Raw genomic sequence first — 26,237 nt, forward strand, 5'->3', positions numbered from 1 at the left:
TATTATGATACTATTTGAAAATATATTAATATAAATTTTTTTATAATTTTTTATTCTTCGTTAAAAAAAGCAATTAAGTTATAGAAAAGTGCAGTAGCTCCTTTTGATTTTTTTTTTTTAACAAAAACTGTGAAATTTGAAAATGTTTATTAGGGAAAGTATGAAAACATCCCTGAGTCCAGGAATTTGTGGGCTGTTAAGCCCAATATTTAATCTGTGTGGGTTATGAGTAGTGCGTGAAAAAACAATAGTTATCAAATTAGTCTGGCCTCGAATTATTTAAAGGTTGATTTTGTTAAATTTGTATGACCAGTTAAAACTAGATGAGATATAATCAATATTTTTATAATTTTTATCTACAATAACATAAATTTTTTTAATAAAAATTGTTTAAAATAAAATTATTTTAGTTAAAAAAAAATTTAAAAAGTTAAATCATCTCGTTAACCCAAGATTGTTCGATCTAAGTGTGTGTTTAGGAGTGTGGTTACGGTTACTTTTTAAAGTGTTTTTTACTCAAAAATAATATTTTTTAAAATTTTTTAAAATTACTTTTATATCATTATATCAAAATAATTTAAAAATACTAAAAAACAATTAAAATACAAATTAAACCACATTCCCGGTCAGTTCCTAAATCTTGAACCAAATCACGAAACAAGCAGGGTATTATAGCTACGAAAAAGTCTACCTTGTCCATGGTCATGGACCTTACAAGACAAGAGCCCATCCCAGTAACAGCCTTGCCATGAGATAAGGATTGAGGCTCCGTGAGCTGTGCAGTTGGGGTTACATATAATTTAATATATTAATAACATGACTCTCGGAAAAGTCAACGGAGCGGAGTGGCGCAGCGGAAGCGTGGTGGGCCCATAACCCACAGGTCCCAGGATCGAAACCTGGCTCCGCTACTTTTGTTTTTGATAATCTCAGAGCTGGGTGGATTATTTATGCAAGTCCTCAACGTTCCCTGTGACACATGGACCCTGTCGAGCCTACGGTTGAGCCAATTGCCACCCGCCACGTATAATAATAGGCTCCTGGGAGGATAAATGCTGCTGTGTGTGAGGTTGAGGACTTGGCTGCTTTCGATGACCATTATCCTTCAATTTTATCTAGGGCTCCAGATTCTCCTGGAAAATTATAACGAGATATTCCACACAAAATCCCTGACCATATGTATAAAAGTTCTAGTTATAATTATAAATGGCTTAACTTAACTGGTCAGATTCTAAATTTACTTTCTAGAAGCTATTAATTTAAGTCTTACAAATCTCGGAACCACTAGAAACTTACATGGTCGTTAATTTTAAGACTTGTAAGATTAGTTGAGATGCATTTAAATTGATCCGGACACCCATATTAATTAAAAAATAATTCTAGTTATGTGTGAAATATATGTATCTAATTATTTGGCTTGATAAAAATATCCACAAGTTTTATTATTCATAACGTTCACATGTAATTAAAATTAAAAAATGATAAAATTATATCAAAATTCCATAAATTATCAAAAATTCAAATTTTTTGGGCTTAAATTTATTTTTCTTTTAAGTTTTCAAATGATTTTGATGTGCTGATGTCAAAAATAATTTTTAAAAATTAAAAAAAAATTATTTTAATATATTTTTAGATAAAAAATACTTTAAAAAACAACAACCGCTATATTTTTAAATTACACACATACCAATATTACAAGCACAAAAAATTCTTTTTACCACACTCTTCGATCATGGGTTAAACAATGACAATATGTATATGTCAATGGTTTTATAAGGTAAGAATTCATACCTATCATTGAAATAAAATCTAAAATTTGACAAAAAGGGCAAAAAATACTAACATATTCTATAATATTGTAATCGATTTGCAACTGTTAGAAATCCAGGTTTAATGGACGGATTATTCTTTTTTTTTTTAGAACAAAAAAATTACGAGAAAAAAAAGATCATTAATATTCATAAACTATGTTTATTAAACTCAATTTGATTTTATAGATTGATCCAGAAATTAACCAATCTCGTTCTAGCTTGAATTAAATTTTAAAATAATTTTTATATAATTCACTCAATCAAACTATTAGATGAAACTACAACTCAATTGTTAAGACATGATTTAAATTTTTTTAAATATATTTTTTTAAAAGAGGTTGTATTCATTATTTTATAATATGAGCTTGGGTTAAATTATAAGTGAATATAAATTTAATAATTTTTTTTATTAATATAAATATCGAAATTAGCTTACATGTATCTCAATTAATTCTATAAATTTTAAAATTATTAATCATATAAATTTTTAATAATATTAAAATTTATAAAACTCAAATTAATAACCAAACAAATCTAAAACTTGAAATTATAAATTACACCCCTCGTAATTTTAATAACTTTCACTTAAATAATAATACAGGAATAAATCTATTGCTTTCACGTGGAAAAATAAAAAACAAGATACCGCGTATACATGGCAGACAATAACAGAGCAACAGAGACATGTGGTTTTATGAGGCAAGTTGTGGTTTTCAGAAAAGTACAACACAAACTTTCAACCAGCCAGAAAGTTCTGGTTAATTAAGGAAAGCACTGACTCACAAAGAAAAGGTAAGAGAAAGATATAATTACGGGTGTTCGAAAGAGAGAAAGGAATCCATTGGCTTGATTAAGAGAGATAGAGAGAGGAGGAGATATATCATATATGTAGAAACAAGAGGAACTTCAAAGGGAAGAGAAGAGACTCCGAGGAGAAGAAAAAAGAAGATTTAACACCAATAAAGAATTGGGTTTTTGTTTGTTTGCTTTGTTGCTTGATTGACTGTCAGAGAATTTGATGCTCGTGGGTTTGATCAGTTGATGAATTTTTAAGTAAGTTACTATCATCATGGACTTTTTTTGTTTGCTGGTTATATATATTGATTTTTGGATTGGAGTTTTGATTATTAGCTTTTGTAGTTGCAATACCAAGTGTTAAAGTTGTGATCTTTTCATAGTTTTGGTTTGCTTTTCTTTGTTTGGTTGGTTGCCTGGAAAATGAATGGAGGTGAAAAATGGAATTAAGAATCGGGCATTAAGCTTCTTGTTGTTCTGGTTGTGAAGTAGAAAATGAATTTCACATGGACTTGATTATTTATGAGTGAATTCGAATCCTTTTGATGTTTTGAAGTTTATTTCTATCATTCTGTTCGGTTATTCTGGTCTTTTTGAGCAATCTGCAGATGTTCATGTCTTGCTTCTGTATTATCTCGGACCATAATAGTTTTATAGAGCTAATGTACTTTTACATGTTATTCCAGGGATTGATTGTTTTCGATTATGTTGGATATCTGGTTTTTTTGGGTTTTTCCACACAATCTAATGGAAGGATTGCAGTTGAAATGGAGTTGCTTTTGGTGACAGGGAGCAGTCGTGAACTTGTGATGGTCATACAAGTCAAAGTTGCTTCTTTGATACATGAGAAGTTGCACCCTTGAAGGTTTGATGTTCTTTAATGCCACTGGTAGGGTTGAAGGACTTGCATTGCATTGGTTTGCTTTGAGCATGATACATCCTTCGTTTTAATGTTTATTTATGTGTGTGTTCAGAAGAGAGTGAGGAATACTAGAATAGGGTACGGTGGACAGTAGACTCAGCCTTAAGGATGGGCCTGCCTCAGTTCTCCTCCAGCAGCATTGCTGAGGAAGTAGCCACATCTTTGAGCACAATTGTGCAAACTTCACCTCGAATTGTTGGTGTGAGCAGTTGTGATTTGAGTGGGATGCATGGAGGAAACCTTGGACATCGAAGGCAGATAGAAATGCCCTGCACTTCTTTTACAGATTTGAAAAAGAAAACCATTGTAGAGAATAAGGATGGCTTGTTAAGTCATAAAAGTGGACAGAATGTCCAGACACCTGTTCCTAGGATCATTGGTTTTGAATCAAAGGGATTGAATTCTCCTGTTGGTGTATTTAATGGAAACCAAACTGCCTCTTCTGTAGTTACTATCAGGAGTAATGCATTTGAGTCCAGTGGGTCAGACAAGAAGCGGTTATTATCTCCTCTTAGTGGGATGCTTCACCCTGAACAATTTAACGGTGCTTCCCTAGACATTGGAGATGGTATTTGTATGAATAATCTTTGGGGTAGTAAGGACAATTACAAGGTTTCTATGTCACAAGAACATAAGAAGGCTCATATTGGAAATTCCAGTTATTCAAACTGGTCTGCATCTTGTCTTCAAGAATGGAAGAATTCACCTGATGATACTTGTAGGGAAAACTCCCTTTTCTTTTTTGATGGCCCTGTGCTTGAGACAGAGCTCAAGCCTCCTGATCAGTTTTTTTATCCACATGGACTTAATTATTTTGAAGAAACAATGAAGGTAAAGCATCAAATCAGCGCTATTGCAATTCCCTTAATAAAAGCAGCATCACCTCCCTTGTCACTGTCTCCTCTTGGTCCAAAACTCTCTGAAGGAATAAAATCTCCAGGAACGGGCACCAATATCACCACAGAGCTTGATGATGACTATCTAGCCTTCACGGATATAGAACAGTCACTTAATGGAACAGTCTCTGGCATTTTATCTTCCCGGAAGGATGGGGGTTTTAAAATGCTAGATGAATCATTAGATAATTTTGATAATTTGCGCACAAAATTTGATGTTTTCACTCCTGAGATTACCAGTGGCATTGGACAGCCTTGGTGTGAGGATTCAAATCTTGGTTCCCTAAATGTCAGATCATTTAGAAGTTTTACTGGAGTGCCTGTTAGAAGGTCTTTAGTTGGTTCGTTTGAGGAGTCTTTGTTATCTGGGCGTTTATCATCTGGTAAAGTTAGTCAGGTTAGCATCTCGAACCTTATGCTAGAAGGTTCTTTTTGTTTATTTGATTCAGATAAGGTTTTCTACCAGAGTAAATTTTAACTTTTAACTCCCTATCATTTTTAATGTTCAGAGAATTGATGGGTTCCTTGCTGTTCTAAATATCACTGGAGGAAATTTCTCTCCGAAGACACAAAAACTTCCTTTTACAGTAACTAGCATGGATGGAAATAACTACTTACTCTACTATGCATCGATAGATCTAGCAGGGAATGTGCAAGCAAACAAGTATAGTGACCAAAATATGAGAAGGAGCCTTAGCATTGATGATTCACGATCCGAAAGAAGCAGGCTACGGATACCGATGAAAGGGCGAATGCAGTTGGTAACTTATCCTTCTTTCTTTCAAGTTTGTATGTTAATCGAATTAGAACTCCAACTTTATTCTTTCTACAAAGAACAATGCTTTTTTATTTATGTTTATCATGAATGAGTTTTGTGCCTTTGCCATTCAATGGCAATCTACCCAAAAATATTCTTATAATAAATTAGGTGGTGTAATACATTTCTACATATTGTGGTTTTAAGTAGGATCTGAGAGGATAAAGAAAATGATATAATTATATTTGAGAGTAAGATCATATTTCTGGGGGGACTGCTGAGATGATGTCACTGCATTCATACTTCAGTTGTCTTGTCCACAAAATAGAATTTGGGGAAATATGGTGCTAACACTTCTGAACTTTGTTGCATGATTGGCAGAAGCGTTTCTTATGTGCATGTATACGTCTGTCAGTTCTTTAGCCAAAGAGACGACACTTACAGACTGAAATGGTTTTTGGCAGGTTCTCAGCAATCCAGAAAAGACACCTATTCACACTTTCTTTTGTAGTTATGATTTAAGTGACATGCCAGCTGGCACCAAGGTAACTGAGGATAAAACATACATGGTTATAAGATTGGTTCTGGATTAAGGTATCACTGAGAGATGGATAATTAACTTCATAAATTTGATTCATAAACACTTGCGATGTGTTCTCCTACTACATGAGCTGATTGTATGATGTTATTATGCTTGTATGATGTGATGCTCTCCACAAATCTGTTTGTGTGATGATAAAGACCTGAAATCCTTGCTTGAGGTGAATTTCTTACCTGCTGCGCTATCCTGATAATCTGCTGATCATTTATAATGCATATAAAATAATATAATCTGAAAATTTATATCATGATTTCCCCCTGCCTATTAACATTGGTTGGGATGTTCTTATGAAAATGATGCATAAAGCAATTGATGATTAACTCAGCACCGAATTCCATTTCTATAGTCATTCTGCATAAATTATTAGTGTCTTACAATGTTTAATTCATTTGACCGCAGTGCATTGAAATTCCCAAAGTGACTCTTTTCCCCTTTTCCTCTTTGCTTCTATGCATTTCTTAATAGACATGTCTGCGCCAAAAGATCACACTATCCTCGTCAGCACCAGCTTCTTTGTCTGTGAATGGAAGAAACAGAGATTCTGACATGGAAACTGATGCAAAGCCATCTGCAGTCCCAAACACGAGTCATTCTTTACCTCATGGAAGAGATGCTACCAATTCAAATCGACTTGAAACTGTACATAATACAAAATTCCCTGACCATAGTAGATTCAGTAACAGTGAATGTAAAATAACTGGTGTGGAGGGCTGCAGCCCTCCAAATACATCTCATTTGTGCACAAGCAAATCTGTAAATAGTCCTTCAAACGTCAATGAGAACACCACTAGAGCTGGTGTTCTACGTTATGCTCTTCAGCTCCAATTTATGTGTCCGCTTCCCAAGAAAAGTTCGAGGTCACTCCAGAGGTGCAAATCTGATCCTTCCTCTGTACCAGCAGCAAACAAGATGGACATTGGCAGTGATCGACGCTTCTACTTATATAGTAATATGAGGGTAGTCTTCCCCCAGCGCCATTCTGATTCAGATGAGGGCAAGGTATAATTTGTTGGGGTTTTTTGTTGTCCTTTAATGAGTAAAAATCTTCTTCCTGTGAAATGCATGTTGTGATCTGTTTATTGTTTGTTGTCTTGAATAATACGTATGGTGGGTAAGCATTAACCGGCATGCATTTTAGTTTCATGATCTTGTTGCCCCATATGATTCAACCATGCTGTTTTGGCTATCCCAATCCTTTTCTCCTAACTAATTGAAATACTTGGACAAATTTTTTTAACAAAACGATAGGCATTGTTAGCATCCTAACAATAAGCAAATACCTTAGGACTGAGTGATTCATGTGTGTATCTATGGTTTTGGCATATGCGTCATTCTTTTTCTTTTTTGATTGGTATGAGTGATGGATTAATAAAGGTGGGATTCGAACCTGAGATCTCTCACCTGCCCTTGCCTTTGCAAGAATACCATTGAGGTACAGACACATTGCTGCATATGCTTCATTCTTGTGCTAAAATCATAAGAGAAGTCAGATTATTTCACTTGTGGTTCTGTCTAACAAGGCATTCTATTTCACATGGCAGCTAAAGGTGGAATACGATCATCCGTCAGATCCAAAGTACTTTGACATTTAAAATGCCCTGTAGGTTATCTTCTCTAATGTTAATGTTGTTCATAACATTCCTGTACATTTATTGTCATTCTCTGATGGGGCGGTGAGCCCTTTTTATTTGTACAGAATTGTCATTTTCCTGATAATAAGATTTTTTAACTTGATGATTATCATGGTCAGTTGGGTTTTGTTTACCCTGTCTTCTCCTTCTCCACGGCAGAGCAGGGGTGAAAATGTTGTCATGAACGGACAGATATTGTTTCATCCAAGACAAGGTTAAAAATGTTCTACACCGAATGTTTCATCCAAACCTTTACCTGGGGCCAACATCCTTTAAATGGATGACAGATAAACACTTCAACTAAGTAGTGGTTAGGGTCCAAACCTCTATTTGGAGGAATTCTATCAAAGGAAAAAGGGTTTTTGCCTATACGGCTATACCCCTTTGTTATCTTGGCAGAAGGTGCATCATTCTCGGTTAAATTTGGCAATTTAGATTTGTTTATTCCAAAATACAAGGCCTAAATGCATGCTATCTGCTAAATTATAATGATAACCAATTACCAAATCAAGACAGCCTTGTAAATCACTAACATTTCCTGGTAAAACACAATAATTAGATGAGGAAGGGAATTGGTAAAAAGAGTCCAGCAAGCAATAATGACCAAAACAAGGAACAAGAGCAGCTATAATTAGGCATAATTCAGAGGAATTAAGTATTCAACAGTGTTTGTGTCTGGACTGCACATGAATCTTCGAAGATGTTGTGGTGGGGACAGGGTTACATTAACCGCAGGCCAGATTTTCTTTCAGTCTACTGTACCACCTTGGCATTTTTCAGTTAAATTGATAATTTTCAGAGAAGGCTAAATCCAAACAGTGGCAGCAGACATCCATTTTAGTGTTTTCCTATCGTAACATGCACTGCTGCGTTGCAGTAATCGCTTTTTATACATTGTAGCAGTGATGGGCCAACTGGTGGAAATTAATGGAGCTGCAATGAGAACTGTGATCAATGATGGCCTTTTTCTTTTTTCTGTTTTCTGTTTTCTTTTATCCATTTCACTTTCTTAACATAAACGGGGAGAGAAAGATATAACACTAAATTTATTTTTTAAAACAAATTTATATTTTTCTCAAAAGATAGGAAAATATACGTCTTCTTCTATTCTATTCAGAAACACTAAACTGGTGACTCTTTTTTCCTCCGCTACTTCTTTCTACTTGTAAAAAGGTATCCTTTTCTACTGCCAAAATAAAACTGGACTGTTCATTTGTAACTAGAATTACAGTTGCCGCGCGAGGAGATTATATTGCCTATATTGGACTTCGGCAGCTTCTTTAGAAACTACTTATTTGAGTGGGCAGAAATCAATTCTATGAACACCCATTAACATCAGTACTCAAGGCATCACAACTGCTAAAATCTGCTCTGAAGGTTGTGAAATATGGAAAAGTAAAACTTCCCAGTTCGTGAATTATTCCTCGTCAAGATCCAACGTCTAAATTCCATAAATATATATAAACCAGTTGTTGTGATTGGTTATCGGCCATTAATTTTGTAGACCTTTTTCAACAAAGTTTGCATTGGAGCATTCTCAGCTTCCACATCTACTAACATTGTGTTTAAATTTACCAGAAGGAAATTGGGATATCTTTAGTGATGATTTTTCTATATAACTATTTTGGCTGCTTTGGAAAGGTGAGTCAACCTATATTTTCACAACAAATTCAATTTTGTTTTGAAAAATTAATTTTTTTTATATATTTTGGATCGTTTTGATATGATGTTAAAAATAATTTTTAAAAATTAAAAAATTATTATTTTAATATATTTTAACATAAAAAAATACTTTAACAAACGCTTTATTTACATCATCATCATCAAATGCTGTAAGTCATGGGAGCTGAATAATTCAGTTATGTACCTTAAAAAGTTGGCCATGCATGCATGCGTATCGGTACTAATTTTCTAGCAAATCATTGAAAGTGTTGTATCAAAAGGGTTGGCGATTCTGAACCTTTTTTTTTTTTTTTTTAAAGGGGAGCTTCCTTATATTTTTACATTGGTTCTCTTGCATATGTATATTCTGATTATATAATTAAATAAAAAATAATTTCTAAAAGTTTGTTCATGATAACAAGGAAACGATGTATTATTCTTCTATTTTTAATAAATTCACATCAAAATCATGATAATATATTTTTTTATTAAAAATTATTTTTATAATTTTGATGATATTTTATTTAAAAAATATTCTAGTAAAACAAAGGCTAAAAAAAGGAAGTGTATTAACAATATTAAGAGTTTTTAATTAAAGAGATACATTATTTTTCTTTATTTCAAATCGTTCAAATTATTTTTTATATTTATTGTGGTTGCTTTTGATTTTTATCAAATATAGAACATAGAAAAAAGAAGCTACATGTTTTTTTTTAAAAAAAAAGATTAATAAGAAAATGAGAAGTTATATCAACAAGTTATTTTATTTCAATTGAATCTAAATTATTACTTTTCTTAAAAAAAACACTTTTTGACATGTAATTAAATTTAAAAAATAGCTCTTTTAGAACGTGATTCTATATTTTAATTTGTATTTCTCTCAGTTTTTTAATTTAATCTTTAATTAATTTTAACAATTTCTTTTAATATTTATTTGTGTATATAATTTTTAATTTATTTAATTAAATACTCAATTTTTTAGTTCACAGTTAAGATCTTCTTAAAGTTAAAAAACGCATTGACATTAACTTTTGATATGACTGGTGCGGGAAAATTAACTAGTTTTAAAGCTAAAAATCAAGCACCTTTTTTAATAAAATGGAACTTCTGTACACTTTTCACTTAGTATTCCATCAATTTTTTTTCCTTAGGATACATGTTAAGGTTGGTTGATGAAATTTTTTATTATTATTATTATTAATATGGATGTTTGTACTAGTTTGTGTATATCTTAATAATTAATCCTGTGAGTTCTAAAATTAACAATCTTATAAATCTCTAGTAATCATTTTAGCTTTTGATATGACTTTGCAGAAAAATTAGCTAGTTTTAAAGCTAAAAATCAATCATTTTTTTTCCATAAAATGGAACTTCTGTACACTTTTCACTTAGTATTCCATCAATATTTTTTTTCTTTAGGATACATGTTAAGGTTGGTTGATGAACTTTTTATTATTATTATTATTGACATGGATGTTCGGGTCAGTTTATACACCTTAACTAATTCCATGAATTCTAAAATTAACGACCGTGTAAGCCTTTAGTGGTTATCATATTAGCAACCACATGACTCGAACTTGAGATCATTAAACCTTCTTTAATCCACTAGTTTTAAATTCCCAAACAAGTAATCGGAAAATAAAAATGGCATGTTTCATTTTTAATTAAGTCTATGATTCTTTGCGACAGAAATACCAAGGATCGCTCTGTCTTTTTTTTATAAAAAAAATCGAGGAGTAGGAGGGAATTAAATGAGGTGAAAAGATTAATCTTTGTTGTATAATCTAAGTGTACGTACCCCCCTAAATTACCTAGAATGCCCTCTAATTTAACGACGGGAACACATTGTTTCCTCGTATTTCATAAATTACAACATGCCATCTACACTTTGTAACATAATATTTAAAAACCTTAACAAATTACATCTAACGTAAGTTTGCATTCTAAGATAACGATGAAATTATTACAATTATATCATTCATCATATTTTGAAGCATTTTTAATGCCAATAATGTCCTTTTTCTTATTCCTCTCCTCCTACTTTCCACCTGATGATCATGCCCTCTCCTTCCCTTTCCCCTCCTTCCTCTCCTTCCCATTTGCCCCTCCTCCTTCCTCAGACACCACCACCCACAAAAACAGCCGTCCTTCTCACTCCAACCACCACCAAAATATTATACTTGTAATTATCAAATTGGCCACTTTCACGCGCGCGCACGTATAGACAAACACAAAAAAAAAAGTCAAGTAACTTTAAGGGATAGTTCAACTGGTCAGGTTTTAGATTTGCTCTTTACTTATCACGAGTTTGAGTCCCGTCGGGACCACTGGAGACTTACATGGTTGTTAATTTCAGGGCCTGTGAGATTAGTCGAAGTGCGCGCAAGTTAGCCCAGATATTCACGTTAAAAAAAAAAAAAAAAAAGTCTAGTGCAAGACAACTTTCTAGACTTTTGCATCATGAGTTTTTTCCCCTAATTAATTAGTAAATGGGATTTCTTCCTGTTTCAGGTGATTGTCATCAATGAAATCTTTTCTTTCGGGAAAAAAAAAAAAAGCCTTTCCTAATTAATCAGTAAATAATGGAGAATGCATTGTAAATACGAGTGCCAAGGATCTATGCCTAGATGACCACAAGTTTAATTAAATATATAGACGAGCTCCATGCACCGAGGTTTTTTTATATGTCGATTTAAACTCTAAATTGGTGGTGGGTTTTGATCACTAGTTCTTTAGGTCTAAGGGTTTTGTTTGTATTTAGTTAAATGATGGAGATAAGAAAGAAATGAAAGAAAAGTCTTCTTGACATAGATAAGCAACTGTATACATATGAACATATGAAAAGTAGTGGGGCTGCCATAAAATGAATTGTAACTTCCAAAATTGTGACATCCAAGATCTCTGGGAAGGAATTTGCATGGCATGGCTAAAGCTAAGAGATCAAGTGTCATTTGCGTATCAATCTTCTTTTGCTTGTACTATTTGCCGTTTGCAAGATTGGCGATGGACATTTAAAAACTTCAAGTCATCTTTTATCTAAGTATCTGGAAACTTAGCACATATTTGATCATTCCACAGAAAGATTGAAATAGTTTCTGTTTTCTAGCCATATCGGACAATGATTTTGATGATACGAAGGCTTGGAAGGAGGGAGGGAGAAAGGAACCAATCAAAGTAATCTTACCTTGTATGGACATCCACGTTGATTCAAGGTTAGTTGTATTGCCTTGAACTCCTAAAATCATCTCCTTCGTAAGAAAACCTTCTATCTTTTCTTTAGCCCTAACGTTCTCTATAACTAAATATTTAAATTTAAAATTTGAACATGCGCAAACTATAGCACTGTCATGGAGGTTCATGCGGCATTGATTAATGTTGTTTGCATCTTTTATTGAAAAAAATTTCTATTCAACAGCATCAAGACTATCAGTGACAGCATTCAATTTCCCACATGGACACATGAAATAAAAATATTATTAATATTCGCATTTTCCTTCCTTTTTTTAAGTAGAAAAATGGTTTCTTCTCTCTTTTTGGTGTCCACTACTTAACTTGGTCTAAAATCAATCCGAATGTTGAGCCTAATTCTGATCCCTGATCATGATACATTTCAACATTTTCTAAAAATTCCAAGGATTTGGCAAAAAATCTTTACATTGTGTGTTGTAGATTAAAAAGACCCCACTCGTTTCTGCTATTGAACAGATCACTAACGTCATCGTTATCATTAATTTCCTTGAAAGATTCCTCGACTTTCTCTTCTATAAATAGCTCCCATATCCTCACAATCTTTTCCTCCCTATCCTTTCTTGTTTAATTTGCTTCCCCTGTATATCTCCCCTGTTTCTGTACTCTGTCCTTGCTTTTGTGTTTTGCCCTTTTTTTAGCTACTTCCTCAGTGAAAGATTTGGAAAGGAAATATGGCAGACATTGAGACCAAGTCCTCCCAAAACCAGCCTTTGAAAACTCAAAATATTTTCATTGGAGCCCAAATCTTCCTCAGAATTGTGGTAATTGCTGCCTCATTTGCTTCAACATGGCTTATGCTCACCAACAAGCAAACCATCGACATTGGAGGATTTGTACTGGACGCAAATTATAGCTACTCTCCAGAATTCAAGTATGATGAACTAAGAAATCTTTTAAGCTTTTCTTTTTTTCTTTTTGCTATATATTTTCTTTGAAAAGTAAAGGACTTAAAAATCCTTTATTTTGCAGGTTTCTTTCTTACGCTAACATTGTTGTTGGTGCCTTCTCTTTCGTGTCTTTATTGTTTCTTGTTCTTGTTGGTCGTCGAAGCTCCAATCCTACCTACTATTTCATCTTATTCCTTCATGATTTGGTATGCTTTGTTTTCTAGCACTCTTGTGTAGCATCTTGTATAGCGGTATAATATTCATTTTCATTTGATGTTTTCTTTGTGGTTTTGTTGGTAATTAACAGGCTCTGATGTCTTTGGTCCTTGGTGGATGTGCTGCTGCGACTGTAATAGGTTCCTTGGGGAAGTATGGGAATAGCCACACTGGTTGGATGCAAATCTGTGATCACTTTGGAAAATTCTGTAAGAGAGCAACAACTTCTGTGGCTTTCTCTTACTTCTCCTTGGTTTGCTTGTTGATTCTTACAATCACCTCTGCAAGCAAATCCAGGCAAATTCAAGTTTAGAAATTAAGTGCTTGCAGTTGAATTGTCAGAAATAGAATGTGTAGACGGCAAATTATGCTGTAGAGGAACAACTTCTGTTACTTTGTCTTATTTGTCATTGGTTTGCTTGCTGATGCTTACCACCACATCTGCTAGCAAATCTAGGCAAATTCAGGTTTAGAAACTGGAAAAAATGCAGTTGAGTTGTCAGAAATAAAGTGTGAATTAAAAAGGGTTCCAATGAGTAAACGTGTAGCTACTCCAAACTTTCTAATGAATGCTTTAATCTATTAAAAGAAAACATTTCTCCCAGCCTCTCTACTTTTCTTCTCTTTGCCTCTTTTCCTGCTTAGAAAAGGGGAGAATCAAATTCAGCAGTAGATAGTATTTTCTTCCTCGTTGTTTCCATCTGTGTAAAATGAATCAAGCATTACAGAAATGGTTCAACTAACAGAATGTTCCCTGATATCAAACCCACACTGTTATCAATTCCATCTGTATAACCAGGCTTGATGATGTTGGGTTGGTTGCCATTAATATGCGGTAACCATTAATGGACGGCACCGTCCATTAATGCAGCCACCATTGTTGAAAATAAGTTAGAGCTGGTGGCATTATTCTTGCCTATAAATAGGTAGCTGTGAGAGAGAGTGCAAAATATGAGAGACCAAGAGAGAAAGAGGGGCTGCCAAGGACAGCAGCCCTCTGCCATGTGCAGCAATGAATGAGAGTTGGGAGTAAAGTTTGAGTGAAGTGATCCTCCTCTTTCATGTATTTGTATTGTATCCTTTTTCTATCTCTAATAATATGAAACTATCACGTAGATGTAGGCGATTTGTCGAACCACGTTAAATGTTGTGTTAGTTTGCTTAGTCTCCAATAAGCAACTATCAGAACATCACCGGTCCGCGCAAAGGGTCGGAATCCCCAACAGCTGAAGCACACAAATTTGGATACCAATGGATCTTGAGGTCATTGGTGGTAGCTCTTTTTATCCACAAAGCAGTTAATACCAGTCTTGAGAAGACCATAATTTCTGGGAAGTTCTCAGCAACCTCACGAGGACAAATGTAAACAGGTAATAGGAGGGACTAAATCTATTAACGAAGGCCAAAACATAGAATTGTTTGCATGTAGCAATATTCGGATTGAACTAGAAATGGGTTGTGTGTTAATGACCTTAATCTTACAAGGCCAACGCCATGAGTTCGCTTTCTAATATAACTAAGCCTTAATATATACATTTGATTAGCAAATGGTGCTGGGAAATCTGCTCACAGACAGTTGCTCTCCCACATGAGCATATATGGGAGTTCCACACGCACGTGTGGGCATTGGACACGTAAAAGCGAGATCCTCATCTGCCACAAACTGGATTTTGATTTGAGTAGCAATTCTCAAACGTTTGCAGTAGCGGCTATATATGCTGTCTTGATATGAAGTGTGCGGAATTGTTGAGAGAGAAGAGGTGAAATGAAGTGTTGGAGAGGCATATCGGCAACTAACATGTGGAAGTTTTGTCAAGACAAGCAACAGCCAAACCAAGATAACCCTTATCTCTTTATATTTATATGAACATAAGTAAAACAAAAATAAATAGAAAAAAAAAAAAAGATAGTTACTAAGGTATTAACAGAAACATTAAAGAATTTGAGGATGTTTCATTGTTCTTGTGAACAGTTAAACACCTCCCTTTTTTTTTAATTTTTGCCCTTTGTTTTAAATATCATTCTCAGATTTTTGGTTTTTTTTATTCAATACTTTTACAATGAATTGATTTGTTTTGGACTTGCTAATTTGTTTTGTTGGACTTGACATAGAGCTCTCAAGATGTTGAGAAAAAATTCTACTCTCGCTTCAATGGCTTTGTTGGGCACAAAAAAATTTAATATTATGGATTAAAATAATTGGAGTTTTAGGTAACAAAATTAAAACTAAAATAAATATTTAAATCCTTTTTCTTATTTTTTTTTGTTCAAATTATGGACTGAATTGAATGAACTTACATGTGACACACTACGCTGGTAACTTCGAAAGGTCATAGGACTATAATGGCGTGTAAGGTGGCCACAAGCTTCGGATAGGGTCTTTCATGGTATTGATGGAATTCTCATGGCAAAGGCTTTCTTACCTGATGTTGTGTGAAGTCCGATGACAAACTCTTTTTTCTGTTCTTTTTTTTTACTCTCTCTTTTCTCTTTTATCTCCTTGGTTTATATGCATAACTTGTTATTGTTTTTTATGTTAATTTTTGTTTTTATTTTTTTTATTGTTATTTTTAGTGACAGTTATAGTTTTGTTTTGTAAATTGATACTCAGTAAATCATGAAATAATATTTAAAATCAAGAAAACATGAGACAATTCGAGATAGAAAAGGTGTTTTTTTTTTAAAAGGAAATGCAACTTAAAAGAAAGACACAATCCACAATTAGTTGCAATAGTTACCCACTATGTTTTTTTTCTTTAATTTTTTTTTGTTGCTTGACTTGTTTTTTTTTTTAATTTGATCTTGACACTTTAAGTTGACTTGAGAATGAGTTTAATGTTTTGTTTTAGTTGATTTTATAGATGGTTTTTATAATATTAATAATAAGTTTCAAAGTTGAGTTAATGCTTGATTTAGCAAAATAAAATTTAATTTTATTGATGCAAACCAATTAAAACTTTAGATATCTAATTTTAAATTGAAACATATATTTAATTTTTTTTCTCTAATAAATGGCATTTTTATATTAATTTTCTGACTTTATTTTTAGTTGAAATAAATAAATTTATTATTATTTATTTATATATATAATTCTTAATTTATTTTATTAAACACATAGGTAAACTTTTCCGTTTGCATTTATATTTTTTCTTGATGGTAAAAAGAAAAATGCTAATAATATCCGCACTTATTTTTTGAACATAATACCCTTGATCAGCTAACCTGCAATCTCTCAATAACCCTTCTTTCAAGGGGTGGACTCTATCCTCCTTGGTTCAAGACTGATAACCCAATTGCTTAACCTTCCACTTTGATATGTCAGCAAAAAGACGCTGCAGTTTATGGACCCTTTCCCCTGTTCCTTTCCTCGGGCAGAGAGGTATATGAACAATTTGCATTCAGAAAAGGATTCAATAAGGAACAAAACAAGTATAAAAAAAAATATCACACTGCAACGGAGATAGAGTTGCAGGCTGAAAATGGTTTCTGCATTTTCTCCATCAAAACCAGGAGATTCTAAAGAAGTAGGCTGAAACCATGCAATGGCTCGCTCGAAAGTGCAAATAAATCTTGGTAGGTCCTCAGACCTTACCTTTTAAGGTGACTGCCGACACAAAGTGCAATGGGCATAGCATAGAACAAATACACATGGTCAAGAACAAACGCACATGGCGTAGACCCACTACTGTATGGAAATCATCCAGCCAACATCCATCAAACTACTTAAACTAGACTAATATATTTGGAACTATCTTCATCACTGAATATCATCCATAAAGAAAAACATTTTGGGACCCTGTGGCACTCTGGGGTGGCCAAAAGAAGGTGCTTAACCATTCAAGTTAATATCGACACTAATGCCAGGAGTCAAGTCTGATCCTAGAATAGATGCAGGCCATATCCACATACATCAATAAACAGATCTATATCAAACTCCTGGGTGCTCTTAAATTTGTTCTGACAAAAAACTTATGCTTGATCCAAATGGTAGAAGTTTTAAGAATTATGGAACCCAACAAAACTCTTGCCAAATTAACCTGCCTGGAAGAGAATATATGTTATATGAAAAATCCCTTATAAAACAAGGAACTTGATAACAAGCTTCAATTAAGAAAACTCTGGGCTACTCACAAGCAGCAGAAAATAGATATTATATGAAAAATGCGGTCTATTCTCAACAGGTTCTGACTCTAAAAGGTACTGCCTTGCAATACAACTTAACTCTGCCTTGATTATTATTTGCAATTAGCTGTTACGAGGAATCAACATTTTCAATGAGTACTGTGTAGCAGAAGTATGATCTCAAACACATTACAAACTGTTATTCAGTTTCGGATACAGAACATAAACTCCAGTGTAGTTAGGTCAAACAAACCACAATCTCCTCACTGCAAAGAAGAGGTTTTCCACTAGAAACTAAGCTAAAAATTGTTTACTCCTAAAGCAACTTAACAATCATATGAACAAAAAGAAAAGGAAAAAAAATGCAAACACGAAACAAGAGTAAGAGTAAACACAAAAATGTACATATGGATTAACGAGCCGTCTTCGTTCAAGTTTGAGGCACCAATGGTAAAATTATATCCATGCTAGGGCCTGGCAAAGACACCCCAAATCTTACCCCGGCCAAGCCCATCCAAGAGCTTCTTAGATCCTTCAACATTCATATCCACGAGTTTCTTCAAGTGCACGCTAGCACCAGCAGCAATCATTTGCTTCCTACACTTCTTAGAATGTACAAGTGAGGCCAATATAGAAACAGGGTACTTCTTATCCAAATTCTGTATCGAAGTATCCAATAGCTGAACTGTGCTGACTATCCCTCCCTCAGACTTTCTGAAAATTCTCCTATTACCAGCATACAATACAAGCAATGACAAAGCTTTTGCTGCTGCTTCCTTCTCTTCCACAGCCTTACCATCCAACATTTTAATCAACGGACCAATGCACCCCAATTCACCCATTTCTTTCCTTGTTTTAGTGTTACAACTAAGCTCAGACACAGCTCTAGCAGCTGCAATTCTCACACCCGAGACACCAAGATTCAACACCGCCACAAGCCTAACAATAAACCCATCAGAAACAAGCCCTTCAGCAATAGCTTGGCTAGAAGCCAACTCCCTTAACAACTCAACAGCAACTTCAGGACTCCTCATCGGAGGACATGAATCCCAGTAATTCCTCAAACACTCAATAACCCCTTCCTTGACAATCAAAAGCTTCAAATTTTCATCATCCTTGACCAAATTGCATAAACAACCAATAGCATTTTCTTGAGCTAATGCAGTCCCAGAAGCTGCAAGCCCAATGAGAACAAAAACAGCATTTTCTTCTATAAAATTCTCTCTAGTCTCCTCAAACACAGCCAAGTTCCTCAAAACCCCACTTGCAAGACCCTGTGAACTAGGTGTTCCAGCTTGACAAATCTCTAATAATGAACAAATCCCACCTCTAGATCCTATTGCCCTTGCATTCTCTCTCGAAAAGCTTAAAGTTTGAAGTGCAATACAAGCTTTTTCTTTCGCGAATCCACTTCCTGATTCGAGAATCCTAATCAATTGATTCAAAAGCAACAACCCTTCTGCTATCAAAACATGTTTACTGCTATCCACCATTGAAATTATTGAAATTGCAGCTACAGTTTTCTCTTTAATATCAAGACAACTGTTACAATCAAGTAATCTAACAAGAACAGGCACAATACCCTGTGCAACAGCAATCATTACATTCTTATCATCCTCCTGAATCAAACTCAAAACTGAGTCCATAGCCAAGTTCTTAGACTCGGGGCTCCCTATTTGCAACCGAGTTGTCAAATTCCTTGACTCAGCTCTAACAAGCTCTCTTTTTGAGCCAGACCCAGATACTATTCCATCTTGAAGAACCCCACTTTTGATCAAAATCTCACAATCTTTCACATTTTGATTCAACTTGGCTAAAATCGAATCAATATCACTTTGAGTTTTAAGCTTCCCTTCTGTCAAGTTTGTATCTTGACACTTTTCAGCTGAGAGGATAGCATCGGTTAGAGTTTGTGAAATAGAGTGAAGGAGATCGAGAGAGAGTGGGTTAGTGAGTGAAGTTTGGAACTCGGAAAAATCAGTGAGTTGAGTTTGAAGATCAGCTAGTTTGGATTTTATTAAACCCCATTTGCCTTTGAAAGATTGTATTAACGGGATATGGTGGTTTAAAAGGGAGTGTAAAAGGTCGTTTGAGAGAGTTATGGGGTCGTTTTCTGGTATTTTCATGGTGGGTTTTTTGCAGGCTTTTTTGGTGAGCTGATGGAAGAAATGTAGAGAAAGAGAGAAAGATAGGGTTTTTACCTTTTTTGGCTGATCTTTAGAGGCGATAGACAGAGAGAGAAGATAGGCTATTTTTTAGAGTCTGGAGAGAGAGAAGAGGGGGATTGTGGCAGGTCGTCGTCGTCGTCGTCGTCGTCGTGGCGGCTTGGAAGCAGTGTTGTGTAACGACGGAGCAAAGAGAGTGTGAGGAGAGGAGAAATACTAGTAATGTGTTGGTACTGGGAATGGTGAGGTTTGATATTTAGATGCGGGTTTCAAAGAGTGGCCACCACTCGCTTCTATAGGCTATGCTACCATCTTAGTAAGATTTTAGTAAATATATAATCTTTTTTTTACTATCATGTTTAGTTTCCTTTAAATTTTGCAATTTAAAATGTTGTTGGGATATTATACCATTTTTAAATTTTGTATTTTAAGTATGATTGGTTCATTGTAAAATTTTATTTTGAAAATATATAATTCCATTAAATGTCAGTCCCAAGTAAAATGATTATGTTGTGAGTTATTATGGGAAAAAACTTTTTAGACCGATTTTATTTTTATTTCGTTAAAATATTAAAATAAAAAAAATATTATTTTAACAATAAGTTTTAGATTGTATGATTGGTATCTCTATTGAACATTAAATAACGGTTATTCAAGATCATAGTTGATGAAACCACACAACTTTAATTATCATGTTAAGAAAAAAAATTTGCATGTGTATATTTTGATTATTTTGAGAGCAAATTGAGACTTGATTTATTCTTCAAGTAATTTTAAATATATATTCTTTATATAGATTTGATGGATCAATATATTTTTAAAAAAATATTTTTTAGTCTAAGTTTTTATTTATAATGTATAAAGACAGGGTAATAACATATTAATAGGTGGGTGAAGCTTGCGTTTATACCCAACATACCTGGGTTTGGCAAAATATCAGGGTCATATGACATGGATTTGACTTGCTTCCAAGCCCAATGTCATTGGGCATGGCTACGAGTAGAGTCTAGACAGATATAAATCTGGCAAGCTGCAAGACCCAACTTTCTTGGATTCACCCACGCGCTGAACTCAAGCGGACATGGATCTGGCAAGCTATCATACTCGATTTTCTTGGGTTCAGCTATACGCTGAGTCTAGACAGACATGAGTTTAGTAAGCTACCATCACCCTTGGGTTAACAATGTGTTAATAACTAAGAGCTAACAGTCTGAATATTTTTTTATAAGCCTCATGTTGGGCCATAAAGTTTTATTTGTTTATTCTTAAGATTTTTAATATAAAATATTAATGTCAGGGATATTCATCTCCTTAAGCCTATAGGTATGTAAAAGTCTTATAAGAGTCTACCATATTTCTATCATCATTAATATCGTGTAAGAAATATTTGTCATCTCATTAATATTATGTAAAATATATTTATTTTTTTTATTAATGATATCAGAATGAAATGACTCTTCAACCCCTTCGCTTCAACAAAATAATGAGGTTTAAGGGTTATAGATATCCCATGAACCATCCAAGTAAATGATTCACAATTTTTATTCTCTTCTATATATATATATATATATATATATATATATATATATATATATATATTAAGAGCGTCTCTCTCTAAACTATTTTTTTTCTTTCTCTCTATAAAGATACTTACTTAAGTATTTGCGGGTCTCCTAACCCACTACAGGGGACCTTATATAAGTATTAGTCATCAACCACCTTAACTTACCAAGCACCAGTTATCGGCCATCTTAACTAGGAAGAATGGATTAGATTGTTAGAGTTAAGAGATTAACCGATTATTCAACATATAAGCCTTGTTTTCCAAGTTACTTAAATTTTTTAGGACATTGTCAAGATATAAGTCCCTCAACCCACTATAGGAGACTTTATATAGTTATCAGTCACCAATCACTTTAATTTATTAAGGAGAATGGATCAAATTGTTAGAATTAAAATATTAACCGATTATCTAACATGTAAATATTTTTTTCTAAGTTACTTGGATTTTTTTAGAATATTATCAATATTTGATGTATTTATATTAATAAATCCTTTCAACTAATGATTCCAAGATTTGGAACTCATTAAATTAATATAGTAAACTTTCTTAACTATTAAATTTATTCATAGAAGATAATGACATATTAAGATACACTTAAACATATTATTATAGCTTAATATACCGTAAAGATTTTAAATTTTAAGTCTTGGTTACCTAACAATCCTCGTAAAAACATTATGACATAATTTAAAAAATGATTTTGGTTTGAAGGAAAAAAAAACACGAACGGACTCGTTTCGCAGAGAGCGTGAGTCAATAAAGAGAGAGAGAGCAGTTAGAAGAATCGGGAATTGAGCCGGAAGTCAGTGTTTTCAGAAGATCAGAATCAATGGCTGAGATTTAATAATAAGAAGACATAAACAGTCCTATGGGCCCACCTCCTTTTCAACTCAATTACACGGTCTCCTTTTACAACATAAATTTAGTAATGACAGCTTTGACGACGAAAGTTCCATATCTACTCTGCTCTTTTCTTAAACTCACAGCCTTTCTCCTGGGTGTTACAAGTCTCCTGACTGATTATTGCAATTTTATTGGTCTGTGAGGGGGGCAATTGCTGCCTTCCGAGTGAGTTTAGTTTAGGTTTCTCATTCCTGGCCTCATTGGTCATACGTCAGCTGTAACTAAATTTGCGTGTCAACCTCCAAGTCAACATTAATAATAGGACGTATCTGCCCTTTAATAGTTGAGCAATTTACCGTTGAATTTTTCAGCGGGAAGGAATAAACGCGCGAGTAGTTGAGTTAATCATGAATTCAATGGAAATCAATATGGAATGAGCTTTGTCCCAATATTTGTGACAGTTTGATTTTGATGTAATTATTGTCTTCACGCTTTCTTTATTGGAACGCAGGCACTGTTTAGGGGGTGGTTGAGACATTTTTCCTGTTTTTTACTGTGTTTTTTTAAAAATATTAAAAAAAAATATTATTTTAATTTATTTTAAAATTAAAATCATCTTGTAAAGGAACATCTGTTACATTTCTAAACAGGAATATCATCGTAGAATTTTAATATTAAACATTTAAAAATATGGTAAGAAAAAAAAATATCATAGATAATAAGAAAAGATTTCTAAAATAGAATTGGATTCCACAATTCCAACCACTTGATGTATATTTTTTAATTTTATTTATTATATTTTTTAAAACATTTAACATTATTCATCTGAGAAGACTTCATTTTAAAATATACAAAACTAATCTCAGCATATTCTTGCGTGTAATTAAAAAACTAATTCGAGCATATTCTTGCATGCATATTTGAAAAAAAAACATTGATCCAAGTGACATTGTTTTTTTTGATAAACTGAAGTGATATTAGTTAGAAAAACGTTTTTGAAAAAAAATTAATTTTTATTTTATTTTTTTAATTCAAATTAATATGGTTTTAGTGTTTTTAAATCATTTTGATACTGATATTAAAAATAATTTTTTAAAAGTAAAAAATAATATTTTGATATATTTTAGAATAAAAAACACTTTAAAAAATAATTATAACTACATTTCTAAACAGATTCTAAAATTATGAGCAAAAAAAAATTAAAATAAATTATAAAAATCTAATAATTAACAAGCCCATCAACTTGTTTAGACTGATTGATACAGGAACTTAGGCCATAAAAAAAAAGAAAAGGATATTGATGCAATGACGGAATGGTACTTTTCACCGGCGACAAAAGAAATAAAGTTGGTTGTGACGAGCGACAGAGTGGATATAATCTCTCCAGAAGCTTGGCGTTACAGTGTGTATATGAACTTGGCTTTTCCTTTCAACTTTTCATAGATTATGCCTTTGCCGAACATCACCATCTTCTTAAGCAAGAAAACAGGTCCCATCACATTCACACACGCAAACGCAATGACTGGGTCAACAAGCCGAGTTACACACACACACACACACACACACACACACACCTCCCCAATAATAATAAAAATCATCAGCAAACCGGAAAGCTCATGCTTATGAAACCCGTCAACTCGAGATTTAGTTCGGGTTAGATTTCAAAAATAATAAAAAAGGAATTGTTCTGATATAATTTAATTAAACAACTTGAATTAACTAGATAAAATAAAAATTCTTTGATTTTTAATAAAAATAAAAATCTTGTTTTTTTAATTTTTTTTAAAAATAAGGTAGAATAAACCGAGTTAACTTAGGAGTTAACTCAAGGGACGAATTTAATATCCACGGGGGAAACATTTTGAAGAGGAGAGTTAGTTACGATCATGTGATGCTTAGCAAGTACTGTATGCGTGTTGCGCAAGTATAGGCTTGCTTGTGACGTGGAAGCTAGTTTGTTAGCATGCAACGTACGTTGAAATCAATGGCCTCTGAGATTTGGTAGATGGAATGCTACTATTTAATAAACTCTATTATATATAAATTAATTAATATTCTTACTCTATTATTATATAACAAAGTGAAATCTGGACCGTTGTATTAAATCTTCAAAAAATTAATTTAAAATAAAATAAATAATTTTTTTAAAAAATATTTCTAAAATATAAAAACCAACAAACTATTCGTGTGAACTTTATTGTGGAGTGGTAGCTTTCACTGGCAGACTGACTAAGTACAGGCGTGCCATGAGGGATGATATGTTTTCCCATCTAGAACTTGGGATATTTGGGCAGAGGGGAGTGGTTTGATATCATTATCAATATCTAACCACCATTTTTATTATTCATCTTGTGCTAAGTCGGCTTTTTTAATAATTAGTTGGACCGGTAGCACGGCAAAGCAAGCTACAAGGAAATTAATGTAATTGAATTCAGAAAACTAGCTAGGGGCTACATGTGGAACTCTCTCTCTCTCTCTCTCTCTCTATATATATATATATATATATATATATATAGAATTTTGCTCCTGCTGATAAAAGGAGGCTAACCTTTTCACACACGTGGAAGTAGGCCTACCTACTTAATAAGCTCTTGTGGGCTAAGCCTCGGCTGAACCACTGGAAAGTGCACGTCCATGGCCCAGCTTCTATCAGGGTGGGGTGGGCTTGCACAAAGTCTCAAAGCATGTTAAGACTGAAGAACCCTTTTCCGATTGGGTTTTTGGCATTCTCATTTAAATTATTCGGAGAAGCATTTTTAGGATCGGATTATTGCAAACTCGAAGCTTAAGATTCCATGCCACCTCAAAATTGCTAGTTTTGTGCTAATATTGTATTGCTTTTCCATAATAATGGCCTGCACTACCAATTGCAGGAGATGACATATTTCATTGTCTTGCGCAGTGAATTAATATTAATTTTTTAAAAAATATATAACAAATTATTAAAAGTATGAAAAATATTTTAATAATATTATTAAACCTAGCTAAATAAATGAATTTTTAAACTTCCACTTACCCAAATTACTTTGATCTGATATCCATGCCTGACCCAAGTTTATTTGAATAACAACAATAACAACAACAACAACAACTATTTTTATTAATATAATTATTTTTATTATTATTCAAGTAAGCTTGGATCAGATATAATTGTAAGACCTATGATATTTGGGTATGATAAAGAGTTGAGTGGAGGTTTAAAAATTACCATTAGCTGTTTAACTGTTTAATGACAAAATAAAAATTATTATTGTTTTTTAAATCTCTTAGATTGTATTTCGAAATTCTAAATTATAGAAGCCGAAGTGGACTTTTTGCTTTCAATACAGACAAACCGCTGTTATTGACTAGCCATACATCAACATGAAAAGCTCCGCCATATATCGTTTTTTTTTAACTTTTAAGTTTTAGATAGCATAAAAATATTTTAATCTAAAATACTATCAAATATTCTTACAATCATAGTTAGATCTATAACTAACACCTCCATTCTAAAGTGAATTAAGAAGCTTGGATTAATGCATAAATTTGCAATTCTAAAGTGTTTGAAAATATTTCAATCCAAGTCAAATATAGAAGAAGAAGAAGAAGAAGAAGAAATACAAAATATGACTGGAAATAGAAGGTGCTGACATTTTTTTTTTCTTGGTGGGCTCGGAACATTGGTTGATGTTTAACTCGGAAGAATGAACTCTTAAAGTGATCAGAAAAGAAGTCAGAAACAAGAATTAATCATGACTGACTCAATATATCTCATTAAAAGTTTACAGACAAACCTCAAAGAATGTCAAAATCTCAATACAAATCGGTAGTTGAAAGAATCCAAGACGTAGGATTTCTTTCTGTTTTTTTCAACTGTTTCTTCTGATCAGCTTATTCATGATGAGGTCAAAGCTTATTCTCTTCTTCTTCTACTAGCTAGAAAGAATACTGGCATGGCATCTAGAAATGATTCAGGGATTTCTGTATCATTTTTTCTTGACCAAGACTTGATCGTTTTCAAATTGAACAGGATAGCTAGCTTCCAATTTGTGCATGCAATTTTAGCATTTATGCGTTTGATTGTGCGTCCTATATACAATGGTTCCTGGAGAAAGAAGGTTTAGAATGAGAATC

General features: G+C 33.4%; 3 protein-coding genes and 1 non-coding gene across 7 annotated transcripts; 3 read left to right on the forward strand and 1 right to left on the reverse strand.

Annotated features, from left to right (window-relative positions):
- Positions 1–839: 839 nt before the first annotated feature.
- TRNAM-CAU (transfer RNA methionine (anticodon CAU)) lies at positions 840–911 on the forward strand. Its single transcript has one exon. It is a non-coding gene; the product is annotated as a tRNA-Met (tRNA).
- Positions 912–2,475: 1,564 nt separating this feature from the next.
- On the forward strand, positions 2,476–7,531 carry LOC7454588 (uncharacterized). 4 transcript variants are annotated; one of them, XM_024582607.1, is made up of 7 exons: positions 2,477–2,864; positions 3,293–3,495; positions 3,581–4,821; positions 4,934–5,185; positions 5,646–5,726; positions 6,248–6,781; positions 7,324–7,531. In XM_024582607.1, exons 3-7 carry the CDS (start codon positions 3,637–3,639, stop codon positions 7,372–7,374), a joined length of 2,103 nt encoding a protein of 700 aa, XP_024438375.1. In that variant the 5' UTR covers positions 2,477–2,864; positions 3,293–3,495; positions 3,581–3,636; the 3' UTR covers positions 7,375–7,531. The 4 variants fall into 4 exon arrangements, with proteins under 4 accessions (XP_024438377.1, XP_024438375.1, XP_024438376.1 ...); XM_024582608.1 differs by having other exon boundaries at positions 3,396–3,495; XM_002318122.3 differs by having other exon boundaries at positions 3,396–4,821.
- A 5,268-nt stretch (positions 7,532–12,799) lies between these two features.
- Positions 12,800–14,031, forward strand: LOC7484872 (CASP-like protein 1F2). Its single transcript, XM_002318123.4, has 3 exons — positions 12,800–13,195; positions 13,294–13,417; positions 13,519–14,031. Exons 1-3 carry the CDS (start codon positions 12,996–12,998, stop codon positions 13,738–13,740), a joined length of 546 nt encoding a protein of 181 aa, XP_002318159.1. The 5' UTR covers positions 12,800–12,995; the 3' UTR covers positions 13,741–14,031.
- Positions 14,032–17,724: 3,693 nt separating this feature from the next.
- Positions 17,725–19,961, reverse strand: LOC7484873 (uncharacterized). Its single transcript, XM_002318725.4, has one exon. The coding sequence runs from the start codon at positions 19,673–19,675 to the stop codon at positions 18,017–18,019; it is 1,659 nt and encodes a 552-aa protein (XP_002318761.1). The 5' UTR covers positions 19,676–19,961; the 3' UTR covers positions 17,725–18,016.
- Between the last annotated feature and the right edge of the window lie 6,276 nt (positions 19,962–26,237).

The sequence above is a fragment of the Populus trichocarpa genome, chromosome 12, assembly GCF_000002775.5.
Source record: "Populus trichocarpa isolate Nisqually-1 chromosome 12, P.trichocarpa_v4.1, whole genome shotgun sequence".
In the NCBI taxonomy this organism is placed as follows: domain Eukaryota; kingdom Viridiplantae; phylum Streptophyta; class Magnoliopsida; order Malpighiales; family Salicaceae; genus Populus; species Populus trichocarpa.